The 16,266-nt window shown below is 46.2% G+C and overlaps 1 protein-coding gene across 2 annotated transcripts in view; it reads left to right on the forward strand.

Annotated features, from left to right (window-relative positions):
- Positions 1 to 16,266, forward strand: part of LOC144174982 (sialin-like) — a 52,189-nt gene that overhangs the window by 20,110 nt on the left and 15,813 nt on the right. For both annotated transcript variants that reach the window (XM_077703988.1, XM_077703987.1), the window contains exons 6-8: positions 1,083 to 1,212; positions 4,174 to 4,329; positions 12,261 to 12,346. In XM_077703988.1, the coding sequence (XP_077560114.1) occupies positions 1,083 to 1,212; positions 4,174 to 4,329; positions 12,261 to 12,346 (372 nt within the window). The remainder of the gene's footprint in view (positions 1 to 1,082; positions 1,213 to 4,173; positions 4,330 to 12,260; positions 12,347 to 16,266) is intronic.

Below are 16,266 nucleotides of genomic sequence, written 5' to 3' on the forward strand. Positions count from 1 at the left end.
CTACAATTTCATGCATAGCAAGGCTAAGTGTGTCCAGTAGCTCAAGAGAAAAAAAAAAACGTTTTGTGGAAGCACTCAAAATCAGTCGACCCGCCGCGGTGGCTCAGTGGCTAAGGTGTTGCGCTGCTGAGCACGAGGTCGCGGGTTCGATTCCCGGCCGCGGCGGCCGCTTTTCTGATGGAGGCGAAAAGCAAAAACGCCCGTGTGTTCGAGATTTCGGCGCACGTTAAAGATCCCCAGGTGGTCAAAATTAATCCGGAGCCCTCCACTACGGCGCGCCTCATCGCCTGCGTTGCGTCGGCGCATTAAACCCCACAATCAATCAATCAAAATCAGCCATTTTTCCGCTGTAATGAAAGAGTTAAAAGAAAGAGTGCTGCAAATTTAATTGAATTGCAAACATTGTTTTTGAGGCATTTGAAATTATAATAATCTACACACCTCTACTTTACAGTTGTTCTGGTCAGGTATTGTTCCATGCATTTTGAACACAAAGAAAAGAGATGTAAAGAGAGAGATAGAATCGCCTGCGACAGATGTTTCATGAAATATTTATTCCCGCAGTGCTGCTGCATTTTGCGAGTCTTCAGAGGAAATTTCAGTAAACTGTGGCACCTCTCAAGGTACTTCAAAAGGGGGAAACCTAGAGCCTTGCAGCATGTCTTGCAGTACCATTCAATCTTGCTTCTTCCTGCTGCTTTGCGATTGCTTCAGACAGGACAGAGCGGTCCAGCCATTACAATTGTTTTCTGGAAGATGCAGTACATTTTGCCGTCTGACTTCCTTCGGCATCTCAGAACGTTCAGATGCACTTCCTTTCGCTTGGAGAGTGAAAGCTTGTGTACCAGAGCGGGACTCTGTGGTCTCACTTGGTCAAGTTTCATATCTGGGTTGTGTCATTATTGCTTCAACTTTTTCAAATGGAAAAGGGATGCCTGAATGACTAACGGAGCCATTAGGCTGCCGCATTGTTTTCACAAGCTGAATTGAGTGTCCAGATGGCAAAGGGCTGTGTTCGGACGTGCGTTTGCTTCTGCGGCTTTGACCTCGCATCTTGCACTGCCTCCCTCTCCTCCGTCCAGAATGCCAACTTCAGCTCGCTGGTGTTTGCCTTCACCATCGTGTCCATGCTGGGCTCTGGCGTGCTGGCAGACTGCCTGCTCCGCTGCGGCCTGGGAACCACCCTCATTCGCAAGGTCTTCCAGCTCATCGGTGAGGCACGGTTGGTGCACGTAGAAATCCTGCCCCAAGAACTTAAACACACCCGTCGCGGTGGCTCTGTGGCTAAGGCGTTGTGCTGCTGAGCACGAGGTCGCGGGTTCGATTCCCGGCCGCGGCGGCCGCTTTTGTGATGGGGGCGAAAAGCAAAAGTGCCCATGTGTACGAGATTTCGACGCACGTCAAAGGTCCCCACGTGGTCAAAATTAATCCAGAGCCCTCCACTACGGCACGCCTCATCACCTGCGTTGCGTCGGCACGTTAAACCCTACAATCAATCAATCAAGAATTTAAACACAACCTTTCACAGCTGTATAGGGCTAGTCCCCTTTACACAAAGTATTTTAGAGGGAAAGCTCTCTGTGGCACTGTGTATAAGCTTCTCTATGCAGGCAGAAAACTCGTGTCAGCCAGAAAATAGCACGTGCCAGACAACGGCACTCCGGGTGTTGTTTCGCTCACACCCGTATTAGTGCTTCACCAATGCTAGCCTGCTATGCTGCACTTATCTTTGTTAGTGTTTGTGGGGAGCAAAGCAGGGCCTTAACGTTTGCTCAGTGGTTGGCACAATCTCTAGAGGTGGCAGGAATACCTTTGCATCGCATGTGGCTGAAAATACAGTGAAACCTTAATGCAACAAAGTCAGGGGAATCTCATAATTTACTTCATTGGTGCGCAGTTTACGTTAATTGTGAACCACGTGCATCATTTCCTGCGTGTGAAAGCACAGCATGCTTATAGTGGACTCGGCCAGTGGCAACAGCGCAGCGCTGGCGGCAACTGCAATGCTACACAGGTAGCTCCACAGCTAGTTACCTCTTGCTAACAGAGAACTCTTGACACAAAGTTGCACATGGTGAAAAGGAGTTGGTAAGGGTATTGCAAACTATGCTACAAATTTTCATCTGCACTACTAATGAAAGCAGTCATCAAATCTCTGGGGGGGAGGGATTGAATGCTCTTTAAACTATCATCATGGTCGTTATGCTCCTTCCTAATGGCTCAGAATTGCACATTTGGCTGCTTCCAACATGCGGGTGTCATCTTATACTTCAGTTTACTGCTGCAACAGAGTACCAAAACAGCAACCACCGTCAGAATTAATTAATTTACACGGGAATAAAAAGAATGCCCGTCATATGGGGGGAAAGAAAAGCGTAGTGATGCTAGAGTAGCAGCATTGGCATGCATGAATCACATGCCAGAATACACCACGCAGCGTGGACAAAGCTTGAGAGTGGTGGCACTGATGTCCTCTAGTGGTTGTTTTGTCAGACTTTCCAGACTTGTCAGACACTTGTCAGACTTGACAACTTCTTCCCAGAGGACACCCTTCGCAGCTTGAAGGCATAAAACTTGTGGGCACTGTGCATGCTACATCAGTTGTCTGAGGCATTGGGCTGCTTGTTTTCACTCTCACACGCTACTGCCAGTTTGTTTGAGCACTCATGCTGCCAAAAATGTACATCAAAAGCCTCAAGTTCGTGGCAAAATGTCCACGAAGCTTTATTACTTCAAAATTTGGACTAATGGGGCTTTGTTACATAGCGGATAAAAAATACGTGGCATGCATACACTTGAAGTTAGAAAAATGTATGTATTTCCTTACATTGGGATTTTTTTTATACATTGCAGTTAGTTACATTGAGGTTTGTCTCTTCATGGCCAGTTTTGGAGCGAGATCAGCCACCAAGCAACCTGGCGATTGTAGTGCCACACGAAAAACTACAGATGTGGTGTATAAAGATGTCCTGAGCAAACTACGATGACTTCAGTGCACCAGATCTACTTCCTGAAGGCATTCTTGTTGTTACTTTTTCATTTTTTTAGGTAAGTTCTGCTACCAGAGCAGTGTAGAATGCGTCCAATCTGTTTTCATTTAAAAATATCGTTGCAAGTATATAAGAGAGAGAGAGAGAGAGAAGCTCTTTATTAAAGAAGGAAATGCAGAGAGGTTTGCTAACATGCGTACGTCGACATGCTACTCTGCAGAAAGGGGAATGGGGAAAAGATAGATGAGTAGAAAAAGAGTAGTAGAGGAAAGGAGAAAAAAAAAAGATATAGGGTCATATAGAGGGACATGTGGCGTAGCATAGACTGTCCGCTTAAAGGAGCACTGACACCAATTTTCGGCGTTAATATTATTGCACAGTTCGCTTCCTCTACTCAACAGAATACCCTGGCTGAAATATGAGCGGCCTGTGACGCGAAGAACATAGTTCGATTGGATCTCATTTATCGCGCCGACGGAGCAGTGCGCGGAGTGGCACTCAGCAAATGGACATCAGTGTGAGATCACCCCGTGAAGCCAAAAGAAGTGACGCGACAGCGCTCGTCAAAAACTCGTGACGTCACTTCACGCGCGCGGCCCCAGAAGCGGTGAGCGGGCGCAACACCCTCTCAAGCGGGCGCCGGTGAGGTCAGGCCGGCATTCTATCATATGGGCCGTTCGGGATGAAAGCGCGGGAATTTGAAACAAACGATTTTCAGGCTGTTCAATGTAATTAACTATCGCGTGCTGAAGTATTTGAAGTGCTGTTTCAGGTTCGCCAGACCATTAAGCATCGATAAAAGCAATAAAAGTGTAACATAAAATTTTCGTGTCAGTACTCCTTTAAAGGAGGCTTAAAGTCTCAGCGACGGCAATATCGTCAAGATAGCCAAATAACGCATCCAGGACTTTCTGTTGAGATGACGGAGAATGCCATGGTCCAAGTAGCAGGCTCAGCGTAATTGGTCCTGGGTGAAGACCTGTCATCCTCTGCTCTAACCGGCTCCTTGCGTCAGTGTAGGCGGAGCACTCTAGCAGGACATGCTCGCCAGTCTCGGGGGCATAACGGGGCTAGCGTTTATATATGTATGCATGCGTGCGTGAGTAGAATATGAGATTGTATTCTCTAACCTCTTATCTCCTCTTTCCTGAATCAAAACAATTTTGTTTGCCTCTTCGTGCAGCCAACTTTGGTCCTGCGCTGTGTCTCCTATGCCTCACTGCGGCGGGCTCCAACCACTGGCTGGTGCTCGTGTTGCTGGTGATTGGCAAGGTCACACTGGGTGCCTTCACAGCCGGTAACGCTGCTGCAGTCGTCGACGTGGCCCCAATGTACTCGGGTACGTGGAAATCACAGTGTTAATTTGTTGCATCACCCGAGGTGCTTATTTCCGCTGTCTAGCTTTGCTAAAAGAAACGTCTATACAGTGTAGACCGCTTACCGTATTTACTCGCGTAATCCTCGCACTCGCGTAATCCTCGCACCCCTAATGTGAGCCACCAAAACTTGGATTTTTTGGTTCCTCGCATAATCCTCGCACCCCCAACTTTGCAGCAGCGAAAGTTGCCCGCCCGCTCGCGAATGGTGCACGCGCTCTCCAACGCGCGCCCTCCACCACCGCCTCTCCGTTCGGCGGAGAGCGCTGTGTACCCAAGGCCATCCGGGCGCCCTAACACGCTACTCGCACTGTACTTGAGCCGGTTTCGCGTGCGCGCATCTAGACTAGTCGCCATGGGGAAGAGCGCTAGCTACACTGCCGCTTTCAAATTGAAAGCGATTGAGTACGCGATCGAACACGGCAACCGCGCCGCAGGCAGGCACTTCGGCGTCACCGACTTCGACGTGCGTTACTGTCGAGCTTCACAAGTAGGGCACGCACATGACGACGACGAGATAGGGCGCGCGCCAGAAAGTAAAGGCGGCAATTTCATGATCGCTGATCGACGGGATACTGTTTACGTTGTAAATTATAAAATAAAAAGAAATAGCTGCTGTTGGCAACACTGAGCTGACATACAAAAAACGACCGCTACATTTAGCGGGATTGGCAGAAGGCAAATTGGCAACACTGTGCACCGTATTTTTTTCCCCGCATAATTCTCGCACCCCTAACTTCGCATTGACTTTTCCGAAAAAAAAGTGCGAGGATTATGCGAGTAAATACGGTATATTGTACAGTCTAGTCCACTTATAACAATATCGAAGTGCAAAGGAAATTTCATCGTTATAACTGATAATTGTTATAAGCGGGTTGCAAAAAAAAAAAAGTGAAACCGCGCAAAACATTTTATTCGCATCCAAGCAAATTACTACCATACTTACCCAATTCTAACGCGCCCCCGATTTTCCAGGCAAAAAAAACGAAAAAACTTGCCCCTCCAATTGTAACGTGCACGGAACTTTGTGACCAAGAAAAATGTATGCGAGAGAAAGGGGCGATTTATTTCCTGTCTGTGTAGGGTTGGCATGCTAAACCCCAGAATCAATCAATCAATTTGTCAAAGGAACTCACTGAAATATGGGCTTGGAACAACGGAATGTCTCACTTCTGAACATTTAGTCGCAACGCCTTTATTATTCCAAACTTTACTCCAGCGACTTTATTCCAAAAAGTGAGGGATGAGAGTCCAAAGCGGGAAACGAAGAAACAAAAGGTTTAGTTCACATTTGACTAGAAAAGAACTTGGTTATCAAAGATTGGCGGCCCCCATTCAGGGTGGATGCAGTGACTTTGTGTGCATTTTGATCTGCTGCAACACTTGAATGGAGTAGTAGTCCTCTTGTTGCTGCTGGAAGTAGTCTTTCACTTCTTTGATGGGGTCAGCCACTTGCTGTGAAGTCAGCTGGACTTTTTGGGGTTCCCTTTCCTGCTCACTGTCATTATCTGATGACAGCCCAGAAGGGCCTTCAGTCGTCACGCTTACCTCCTCATCTGTTGGTTGCACGTTGTTGACAACACAGGCGCCAAATGTGACGAAATCGGAGAAGCTCTGTGCTCTGAATGCCTCGCTGATGCGAGGCCACACTGATGGTTCATCATCAGAGCGAGATGGTTCATCATCTAGGCCAGATGACTCCTCGGAGGCAGTCTCGCTATTCCCCGGAAAACCAGCCTTCCTAAAGCAGTTCTTGATTACATCAGCTTTCAGCTGTTGCCAAAGGCTGTCCTACACTTGTGACTGGAAATCTGACGTCTATTGTCGATTCCTGACTGCTCAGCGTGTCGAAGAGCAGGTGTTTGACAACGCGTGTGCGATATGCACTCTTCGCGGAGTGCACGATGCCTTGGTCTGTCGGCTAAAGCACCGATGCGGCATTCAGGAGGAAAGTAAGCCAGCTCAATTGCTTTGAGCTGGGGTGTCTTCGTGTGGCATGAACAGTTGTCCAAAAAAAAGCAGCTCTTTTCTCTTACTTTCCCTCGACTTTCCCCCGACAGTTGCTTTCTGAAGATACCTTTTGTTGTTCACGATCGAACTCATGGTCTCCTTGGAAAGTCCCATCGCTTTTGCTATGCTCCCCTGCTTTCCATCGTGCGCAACTCTATTCGCAATCTTCATCTGGTCACTCAGTGAAATTTTCATTTTTTTTAGTTCATTATCACTCATTTGTAGCCTGACATACCTGATTAGCTTGGGAACACGATGACAAAATGGTGTTGAAAGGCTCTTGATCACATCCACCCAAGCTGGCTTGGTTAGTGGCTGGGCTTGGCCGGAGGCTACCAGTGTCAACGACCGCAATTTAAACGTGTGGTCGAGTATGCCGTTAGCTTGTGTTGACACGGCAAAAGTACGTTTTATACACCCAATTTTCCCAAAAATTGCAGCCAATAAGTCTGCTGTAGTGCAACCCATTAAAAACAAACTTTGTTGCATTGATAAAATACATGCTTTGTTATATGTATCTGAAAGTCTGTTGTACATGGGTCTGTTGTAACGAGTGCAGACTGTGTTTAAATTTGATATCAGATGAAATTTTGTCATTCACACACCTCCACAAAATTGAAGAAACCATGGTAGAGCTCTCTGATGAAAAACAAAATGTCAAACTTGAAGCACTTCTGCATTTTTTAGTAGCCTGCTGCCTGGGGTCTCTTTATTATGTGCTCAATCAAGGAAGTTTAAGTTTATTTCAGTTTATTTATTTATTTTCATCACCTAGATGAGGGTAGGCCCGGGAAAACAGTGACTTGGTGTCACTAGAGGAGACCTGAGCCCCCCCTTTTACATGGCAGACAGCGAGATCTTGAACACAAACCTTGGTACAACGCTTACAGTATTAAAGGGGTGTGCGGATATCAATTTTTTAATTTCGAAGCAAATTCGAGTAATAAAAACAAAGTTCGAATCGAATCGAATATTTTTAGAATATTTTTCGAATACGAATACTTGTTATTTTTTGTAAAATTAAAGTTTTCACCATCTAGAGACACAAAAACTGCAACTTTATTGCACAACAAATCACATAAAATAAAATCAGGAATTACACAATACCATTGCACTCAACAGGTCAAGGTCTGCACTCACTTAAATGTTATCATGGAGAAAGGTTAGCTGCTCGACATGTTCGGGGAGCAGTGACAACCTCCTGCTCGTCACGACTCCACCAGACACTGAAAACAGTCGCTCACTTGAGACACTAGTGGCTGGTATCATCAGGTACCTCTTTGCAAGCAGAGCCAACATCGGGTAGCTCTGAGTACCATGCTTAAACCACCACTCGCATGGGTCTTCTTGTCGTCCTAAAACTTCATCATGGACATATCTCTCAATCTGCGTACGTGGCAGTGAAGACTGCTGCTGGTTGATAAGACTGTCAAAATCCTTCCACAATGCTGATGTAGAAGGAGCCTCTCTTTGAAGTGCAGTTTGTGAGGGTATTTCTGGGTTCCGTGTCGAAATTTTGTTTGCTTCTTCCAAAGCCAGGTTTTTAACCCAGTTTGCCATTGAGTCATCCTGATGGTACACAACCACTTTAAAGCGAGGATCTAGAAACATTGCCAGGCTTGCTACTTTGTCAAACTTGTAGTCCGGGAATGGTGTTTTTAAACACTTAGCCAGATTGGCAGCAAACACAGAGGCTTCCCCCTGCCAGTTGGTTTTGTCCAGGTGCATGAACAGACAATACAAAATTGGCACTTGAGCTGAGAGTGTCGGGTAGTGATCAGCACCAACAGTGGTTGTTGCTTCTTCTAATGGCTTCAGAGCTGCAACATACCCACCCATTTGGCGCCATTCTGAGGCACTAAAACAATCAAGGTGACCATCTTCTGAAGCTAGGTCCATAGTAATAGCATCTCTCAGTTCCAAGAGTCTTGACAACATTGAAAGTTCACTGTTCCATCGTGTTTCGACGTCTTGAACAACATGCAATGGCTGCTTATCCATCTTCTTGCGGCAGCAGTTAAGCCTTTCTTGTGCTTTTGGGCTATGCTTATAATGACCAACAATCCCTCTAGCTTTCTTGCAGAGTGCAACGAGACCTGGGGTCATAACCTTAGCATCACCGATGGCCAACTGCAAAGTGTGAGCAAAGCAAGTACTTTCGTGCCACGACAATCCGCGAGTGGCTGCCCTCATGTTGCGTGCATTATCTGTTACAACATAAAAGGGGCAAACAGTCACTGGTATTTCCCAGTCGGACACCAGCTGCTCAAGAACTGAGGCAATCCTAGCTGATGTGTGGTTGTCTGGGAAAGGACAAGTGTTCAAGTTATACCTCCTCAACTTGAAAGTCTGATCCATGTAGTGGCACGTGAGGCTAATGTAGCTTTCAATAGCCCTGGATGTCCAAATGTCGGTTGTGAGGGAAAGCGACTCCAATCCATGCTGAAATGCCCTCGCCAACTCGAACTGTACTTTCTTCCTGGTTTCGTCATACAGTTTGGGCACCAATGTCCGAGAGAGGGTCGTTCTTGAAGGCAGCTGATATCCAGGAACGGCCTCTTGAAGCAAATCTTTGAAACCGCCATCTTCCACGATCGTGTACAGTTGCAAATCGAGCGCAATCATTCTCGCTACCTTCTGGTCCAGGGCATGCCGTTTCACGTCCTTCACTGCCACTTTCTTCTTCAAAACATCCGCGATGCTTGGCTGGTTCGCAGTTTTCGTTCTAGCGGCTGCTTCAAATTCGGCATACAAGTCCCTGTGCCGCTTCAGGTGGTTTACGAGTGTCATAGTTGTCGATGTTGGCGTCCGCAGTGATGTATCGCAATAGTTGCATACAGCCCTGTTGCCGAGATTTTGTGGAAGAAGTTCCATATAGTACTTCTCGTACTAGTTGATAGTCGTGACCCTTGACGCGGCTTTATTGGTGCTACGGTGGCCTTCGGAGTCGCACTCGCTTTACGCAGGCACAACCATGAACAAAATATAGTCAGCCGTGGCACAAAGCGAGGATACGCTCTTACGAGGACAAGAGTGGTAGCGCAGAACAGGGAGGATTTCGGTTGTAGCGCACGCCATGGGAGCCCTAAGTTGTGCGCCTTGTGAGCGCTACACGGAGCGGAGCAACACACATACGCAGCTGCGGCAATAACTCCGTGTGTGCCCCGAACATTCTGCGCATGCTTCTACGAATTTTGCTTGCCTCAAAAATTAGTTCATAATTTATTACGACTGTACTGTCTGTATGAGCCCAAGCGACCGCGGTTAATGCTAACGATAACGGACTACTTATTGACACGTGGAAGCCGACACTTCCACGAGCGTGCTATGTTCCATTTTGCCGCCAAAAAAGCGAAGCCACGCTGAGCGCTGTGAATGTGTGCCCGAGCTCTCATTCTGCACATGAGCAGGGCGCTTGCTTTATGTTGTATTCCCGGCCCACGGCCGCTGGAGAGAGAAAGAAGGCTCTTTATTAGAGGAGAAAGCCGAGATGTTTGCCGGAATTTGGGCACCGACATGCTACTCGGCGGGCCGCTGGATGGATTATTCTATATAGCGGCCGTGCCTGTAAGTGCCCTGTGTCTTGTCTTACAAATGGCGTGATTGACGAGCTGACCGTTGTTAGTGCGACCCTTGCCAACACCGCGCATGTGACGACTCAGGCGAACAGCACGTACGGTCGTCGCCTTTTATCAGCCTACATATCTCTACACACGGCAGCTTGCTATCTCCGGCTCTCATTTGTATACCGGCAGAATTTACGGGATCGGAACAAGCGTTACCTTCCATTTGGCGCTTCGTGACTGATATACACGAACCTACGGGTTTTGAATCTTGGTCAAAACAAGGCCGAACCGCACGGAGTGTTTCTTCACGCGATTCGCGCGCGTCGGCGTTGCGCGTGCGTTGTTTCGACACCTGCGTCGACGATTCCGCGCCCGCAGCAGCATCTGCGTTGAACGGGGAGGCGCGCGCCTCATGGCGGCGGTTTTGAAGCACTCGTGACAGTCGGCTGGCTCCGCCGGGGATGTTTAGATGGCTTAGGCTTACCACCCCGGCAGGTATTGAATGGGCGCTTTCACTAGCGGCGCGGATGATGTTTTATAGCACCATTTTCGCCCACATTGTAAGATCCTTTACCGCACAAGCAACTTCGTGCGTGTCTTGCGCGGCATTTTAGAGAGCCGGTGGCTCGAGCTCCCGACACCACTTCACGTCAGAAGCTGCCGCCATGTTGCTGCCGCCGGCAACGCGCAGCGTGCGGGTGGTTCCGCGGCAGCGTCAGCGCGCCTTTCGCGAGCAGAAAACGCTCCATGCGGTTCACGCTTTACAATCAATTCAGACGAGCGAGTGTCCTGATCGGCACGATGTTCGTCACAGGTTTATAATTTTCACCCGTACAAGGCTTGTTTCTTGGGGATTTCTCTTTTGCGATGTTAACGTCATTCAGCGTTGGCCACTCATTCATTTCAATTGTTTCTTTTAGAATATTATCTGCACTTCGTTGCGATGGCATGCCTGGCGCTGATAACTACAAATAAGCACCGATACAGTCTGCAAAAGCACGTACCGTTCGGCGTGTATATGCTTCGCGAATTTGCTGTTCAGACACGTGCTGACTTTTGTTTTTAGTTTTGGGTGGTTCGAATATTTCGAACAATAAAAGTGACGCTCGAATCGAATCGAATACCAAAAAATTCGAAGTTTCGAATATTCGCACACCCCATACAGTCTAATCCCGCTACAACGAAGTCCGCTTCAACGAAATTTCCGCTTCAACGAAATAGTATTTCCAATTCTCCGTCAGCTAGCCATAGAAGTCAATGCAACAAGGACCTCGCCACCACGAACCATTTGTCTGGCTTGCTTTCGCTTCAACGAAATTTTCGATGAATTGGGCTGGGTTTGAACAATTAATTTACAATAAAATAAGCATAGCGCCAGCTATTTGTAACTTTTTAAACATTCAGGACACTTAGTTTCACCGAAAACATGCGCGGTGCGCCCACACCGCCACCCAAAACAAAACAACAAAAAAAAAACTCATAGGCAGACGCCATTGTTTGATGGTGATAACGATGTGGCTGGCCGTCTTTACACGAGGCACAGGCCCGGTTCGCCAAGCCGGAGCTACAGCCAATCTGTATCCAATTGAAATCGCACGAATGTGCTCCGCTACACTGTAGCTCCGCTGCTGGCGCGGCGCCGTCATTTATGCGTTGTGACTCGTGAGCAGCTGTCCTTGCTGTTTTCCTTCTACCGTTCTTCATAGCCAAGAGCAAAAATCATGTTTGCGTGTTTGGCCATGAAGCCAAGTCATCCTATCTTAGTCGCGAGCGCGCGATCATGTTTAATGCAAGCGCGCGCGTCTTGCCTGCCAAGGTCAGTACCTGCCGTGCCGTCAGAGGATAAGATAGCGGCACTGCTCCTGCCACAAACGAGAGGGGTGCTTCCCACGGCCTAGCAGCTATCTGCAAGTAATCAGCTCGGTGGGCACGCCTTGTTGTACAGCAATACGTTTTGCGCCTGCATTTCTTCACCCCCCTCCGTAACGCGTTCTTTGCGTGCAGTGAACACAGATAACCATTGGTATGTTTGTTATCCAAATAAACATGACGTTATTGCGCGTCACTCCTTTTTCTAAACATTGTTTTTTTGCTGCCAATGATGCGGAAACATACGGGGCTATTTTTCGGGCCTCTCCGTGGTGTGTTGAGGCGGATTTCGCGTCAACGAATATTCGCTTCAACGAAATTTTTCGCGCGTCCCGTCAATTTCGTTGTAGCGGGATTCGACTGTATAATAAAGACACACACACACACACACACACTTGTAACAGTAACATTAACTTGTAACAGTTCCCTGTCTGTATCCTGTGGTGCAGCCACCCTCAACGGCATGATCACAACGTTTGGGCAGACCACGGGAATGCTGGCTCCGTTGGTTGCTGGATTGCTGGCTTCTTCTGCGGTGAGTTTACAAATTGACTGGCAGGCCTTCTCTTTTTTGGCGTGTTTTGCGGACGTGCAGCAGGGAGGTGATTGCGTCGGTCTCGAATCCTGCAAGGGTGGCCTTGGTGATGTTTTGAAAGCTCTTGCCTGCTTGATCGTATTTTCAATTAACTGCCAACAACTGTGCATGTCAGTTGCATCAGTTAGTGACGATCATTCTCTCTCATGGCATTTTCTGTGCCAGGTGTGTCTGAGAAGGAATTGTGGGCGTTAGTGCCCATGTGGAAAAGTATGTTCGAGTTTCGTGTGAAATTGAGTGTGGGTTTGCATATTGCAAACACCTCTGCAACTCACAGCCCAGAAGGGAATAAAGACTATGTCCTCGTGTGTAATACCAGTTGCACTGATTATTGCAGTGGCTTCTGCATTTGTGTAGGACTTCGATGCTTCGAAAATGGCGAACCGTGTAGTGTCCTTACACAAAAATGCAGATTTGGTGGAAGTAACACCTGTAATTGTTATACTAATAGCATAAGTGGAGATAATTGGTCAGAGAAAGTTTAGAAAAAACAATATTTGGCTGTAAAGAACTCGCACTCTAGACAAGTGGCACAAGAATGCTACTCATTAGTAGACAATTCTGTGAACTTCAGCAGATTTTTTTGTTTTTTGAATGGGTAATACATCGCTCCTTTTACCTGACTGTATAAAACTGAACTTTGATGTAATGAAAAGCGCTGAAGAGAGGGGGTGCGAGGAAGAACAGTTGGACAGGATGGGTGCTAGTCCAAGGTATATTTCCTTGCATTCCCTTTCTCTAGCAATTTTTGCCTCGTCAATTATATCAGCAACTAGCCCAAACGCCCGCTGAAATGAACTGAAGGTTTTTTTTGTTTTTTTTTCATGCAAATTCTTCCGGAAATACTTCAAGTCAATTCTTCCTTTTGCCCTTTATTCCTGTTTCCTTCTCGCTCCAAGCTGGAAAAAAAGAGGCCCGACATACTGGGTTTCATGAAAAGTCGCTCCTCGATTCAATTTGAGCCTTTTCTTTCATGTATCCAACTTTTTGGAGTCGCCTTAAATTGGGGTCCGTTCTTGTGGAGAGGGAAGAAAATGGGCTTTAGCTGCACACCATCGGCGCAATGCAGAAAAGTCTGTCAACGGTTGTGGAGGAAGTGGTGAATGTTTGTGGCAGTCAATTGAGGGCGTTCAAAGTGCGATATACCCAATGTCCAACGAGTTCATACCCATTGTCAAGGGTATATTTTTGTATGGGTTTCTAGTGGGGCGTTTCTTGTTTTCAACGAGGCATAATTTTAAGTATCCGAGTTCGTTGCAACAACTGCCCCATTTGCGTTAATACTTCGAAAATATACTTCAAATTTATGAATAGCGCTATTTGATTTGAAGCTGAGTTGAACATCAGGTTGTTTGCTTCACTGTTTGAAAGTTTTGAGTATTTGCACACGCTTAATAAATTCAGTTCTCTGCCACAAATTTTATGCTAAAAAATTAGGAAAAAAAAACTCTGTGTTGCTCTGGAGTGCCTATTAAGGAATCATGGTAATGAATTTTATAGTTCGAGCACATTTTGCAAATTCCTCGTGTCTGAAATGAAAGACCAATATAACCCACTTGACAACTACTTTGAAGACTAACATACGCACAGCTGAATGAAACTTCGCATTTTTCTGGTGTTGGAGATGTGACACTACCCTCAAAATTTTCCTGAGATATTTCATGAAACGGAATAATTCGAGTTTAAGGGTAGTTTCCCCCCCTGAATACCCTGCACGAGGTTGTGTTGGATGGTATTACAGAAAGTTGTCCAAGCTTCAAGTGCACCTGCCAAGTTAAAAACATGAATGCCCTGGACGTGGCAGTTCTTGCAAAGGCGGTTAGTGTCACAAATTTAATGGATGGGGTATGATGAGGGTTGGGGGAAGTACCACACTTCTCAAATTTTTCGAAAACCTGTGAATATTTAGAGTTTACAACTACCTGTAAATTCAAATTTTAAAAATTTGAACCCCACATTGCACAGTCATTGTTTGATTTGAATTCAAAATTTAGATGTCTCCGCATCCCAACTGGTAACAGCTTTTGGCAGTCTATTAGATTTGTTTTAAGCCTTTTTGTTAAACCTGTAAAGTTCTAACTGATGTTTGACTTGCCAGTGTCGTTTAATTAACTCTTTCACTACCGCGCCTATCAAAATCGATCAATTTGATCGATACTTTTGGGAGCGCCTTTTCATAGCGTTCCAGGCGTTTCTCGAACAAGTAAAGCTGTTCGGAGTTAGATCAGAAAATGGCCTTTCAAAATCAGTTTTGTTTTCATTTTTGCAACGGAAGCGTGATTTTTGACATGCTTTTGAATCACCTGGGTGTGGAAAAGGGACGTGGTCATCGCGCGTCACGGCTACCAACAAAGAATGCGTGCAACTCGTAATTACTCTGCACCAGCGCTTGTTTTTTGCTATCAGGGCGTGCATGGGGAACTAGCAAACGATTTTTAATCGTCAGGTTCGCGCTCTGACAGTAATAATCGCAGAAATCGGCTGAAAATGTCAAGCAGTGCCTGGTTGCAAAGCTACTTTATGATTTTAGGCAGTTTTATTGCCTTCGCGCAAGTTGTTCCAAGTACTGTGGTAGTTCCACTTACTCCAGGACCATTCGCAAACAGTTTACAACAGTTTCGGTTTCGTTTCTACATCGCGAAATTCATATTTAGCGCTACTACGCAGTTACCCAACTTCAAGGCTACCTGCCATGGCGCCTGAAGCGTCCGCGACTGATCCTCGAACAAAGCACGGCGCTCCTGATTTCCCCCCACCCTAACCCGATTTCTGCGATAAGAACTTCAGATGCAAGTCAAAAGGTCACTCCTAGTCACCAGATATCTGTTCCGCCGAGGACAGCGCTTCAAACCGGCCCTACACTGCCAGCTGTTCGCCTTTTAGTTTCGTTTCCATGCGAGGGTATATCCGGGTGTTTAATGTTGCTGCTTAGTTGAATTGTCTATTCGGACGGAGTCTCTGATAAGTTTTTGTACTGTTTCATTTGAAAAATGTTAGGTGGCGCTGCAATAGAGGAGGCTCGTTGTGCTGATCTTTTTTTCATCGCGCAACTGCTACTCGGCCAAAGATCGCAGGGCACGATTCTAGCTCATCGTACCTCATTTTTGCGAGCAAGGCTACAACTGCGAGTAAGAAGATGATAATAAAGCTCAGCTTTATGTTTTGAGAGATAACTGACCGTGAATGACAACAAGCATCAGCCACGGCTTTCCGTTGTCAACTTCATGCATGTTTTTTTCCGCATCGCGTGCTAGTCCCAAATATTGTGCTCGCTGTAAATGCAAATTCAGCCATTGACAAGGTGTTTTTACGTTATGTGGGGGCAAATTGGTGCCTCCGATAACGTCAAACCGCCAGATTTATTCCAGGGAACCACCCGAAATTGCACATTTTGAATTAGAGGTTGGGCTTCACCGCATGACACGAGCACCATGCATGCTAACATTTTTTTTTTATATCTGAAAAACTGTTCCGCGCAAGTCGACAATTTTTTAAGGTGTGTTTTTGAAATGTTTCCCTACAAAATGTATATTCTAATTTTTTTCTACTACCGGTGGTTTGATATACACAACTCCTTTATTATCATTTTGTTCGACAACTTGACAAAAATTTTGATTTTGATATTTTTTTTCACAACTATGATATTTGAAAACCTTTAAAAAACTGGTGTTATTGGAAAGGCCGTTAAATAATCTGCATGTTGTGCTCCTGCAATTAGTGCCTAAATAATTTTTTAGCAGGAAAAAAAAATGTTTTCTTGGACCCCTAAAAATTGGTCAATTTTCTGCGGTAGCGAAAGAGTTAAGCACCATTAATTTTCCTCCAGCACGAAATTAAGTACTCCATAAATTATTCTGGAA

Source organism: Haemaphysalis longicornis, unplaced genomic scaffold (genome assembly GCF_048455015.1).
Source record: "Haemaphysalis longicornis isolate Haplotype H1 unplaced genomic scaffold, Haemaphysalis longicornis Haplotype H1 scaffold_3, whole genome shotgun sequence".
In the NCBI taxonomy this organism is placed as follows: domain Eukaryota; kingdom Metazoa; phylum Arthropoda; class Arachnida; order Ixodida; family Ixodidae; genus Haemaphysalis; species Haemaphysalis longicornis.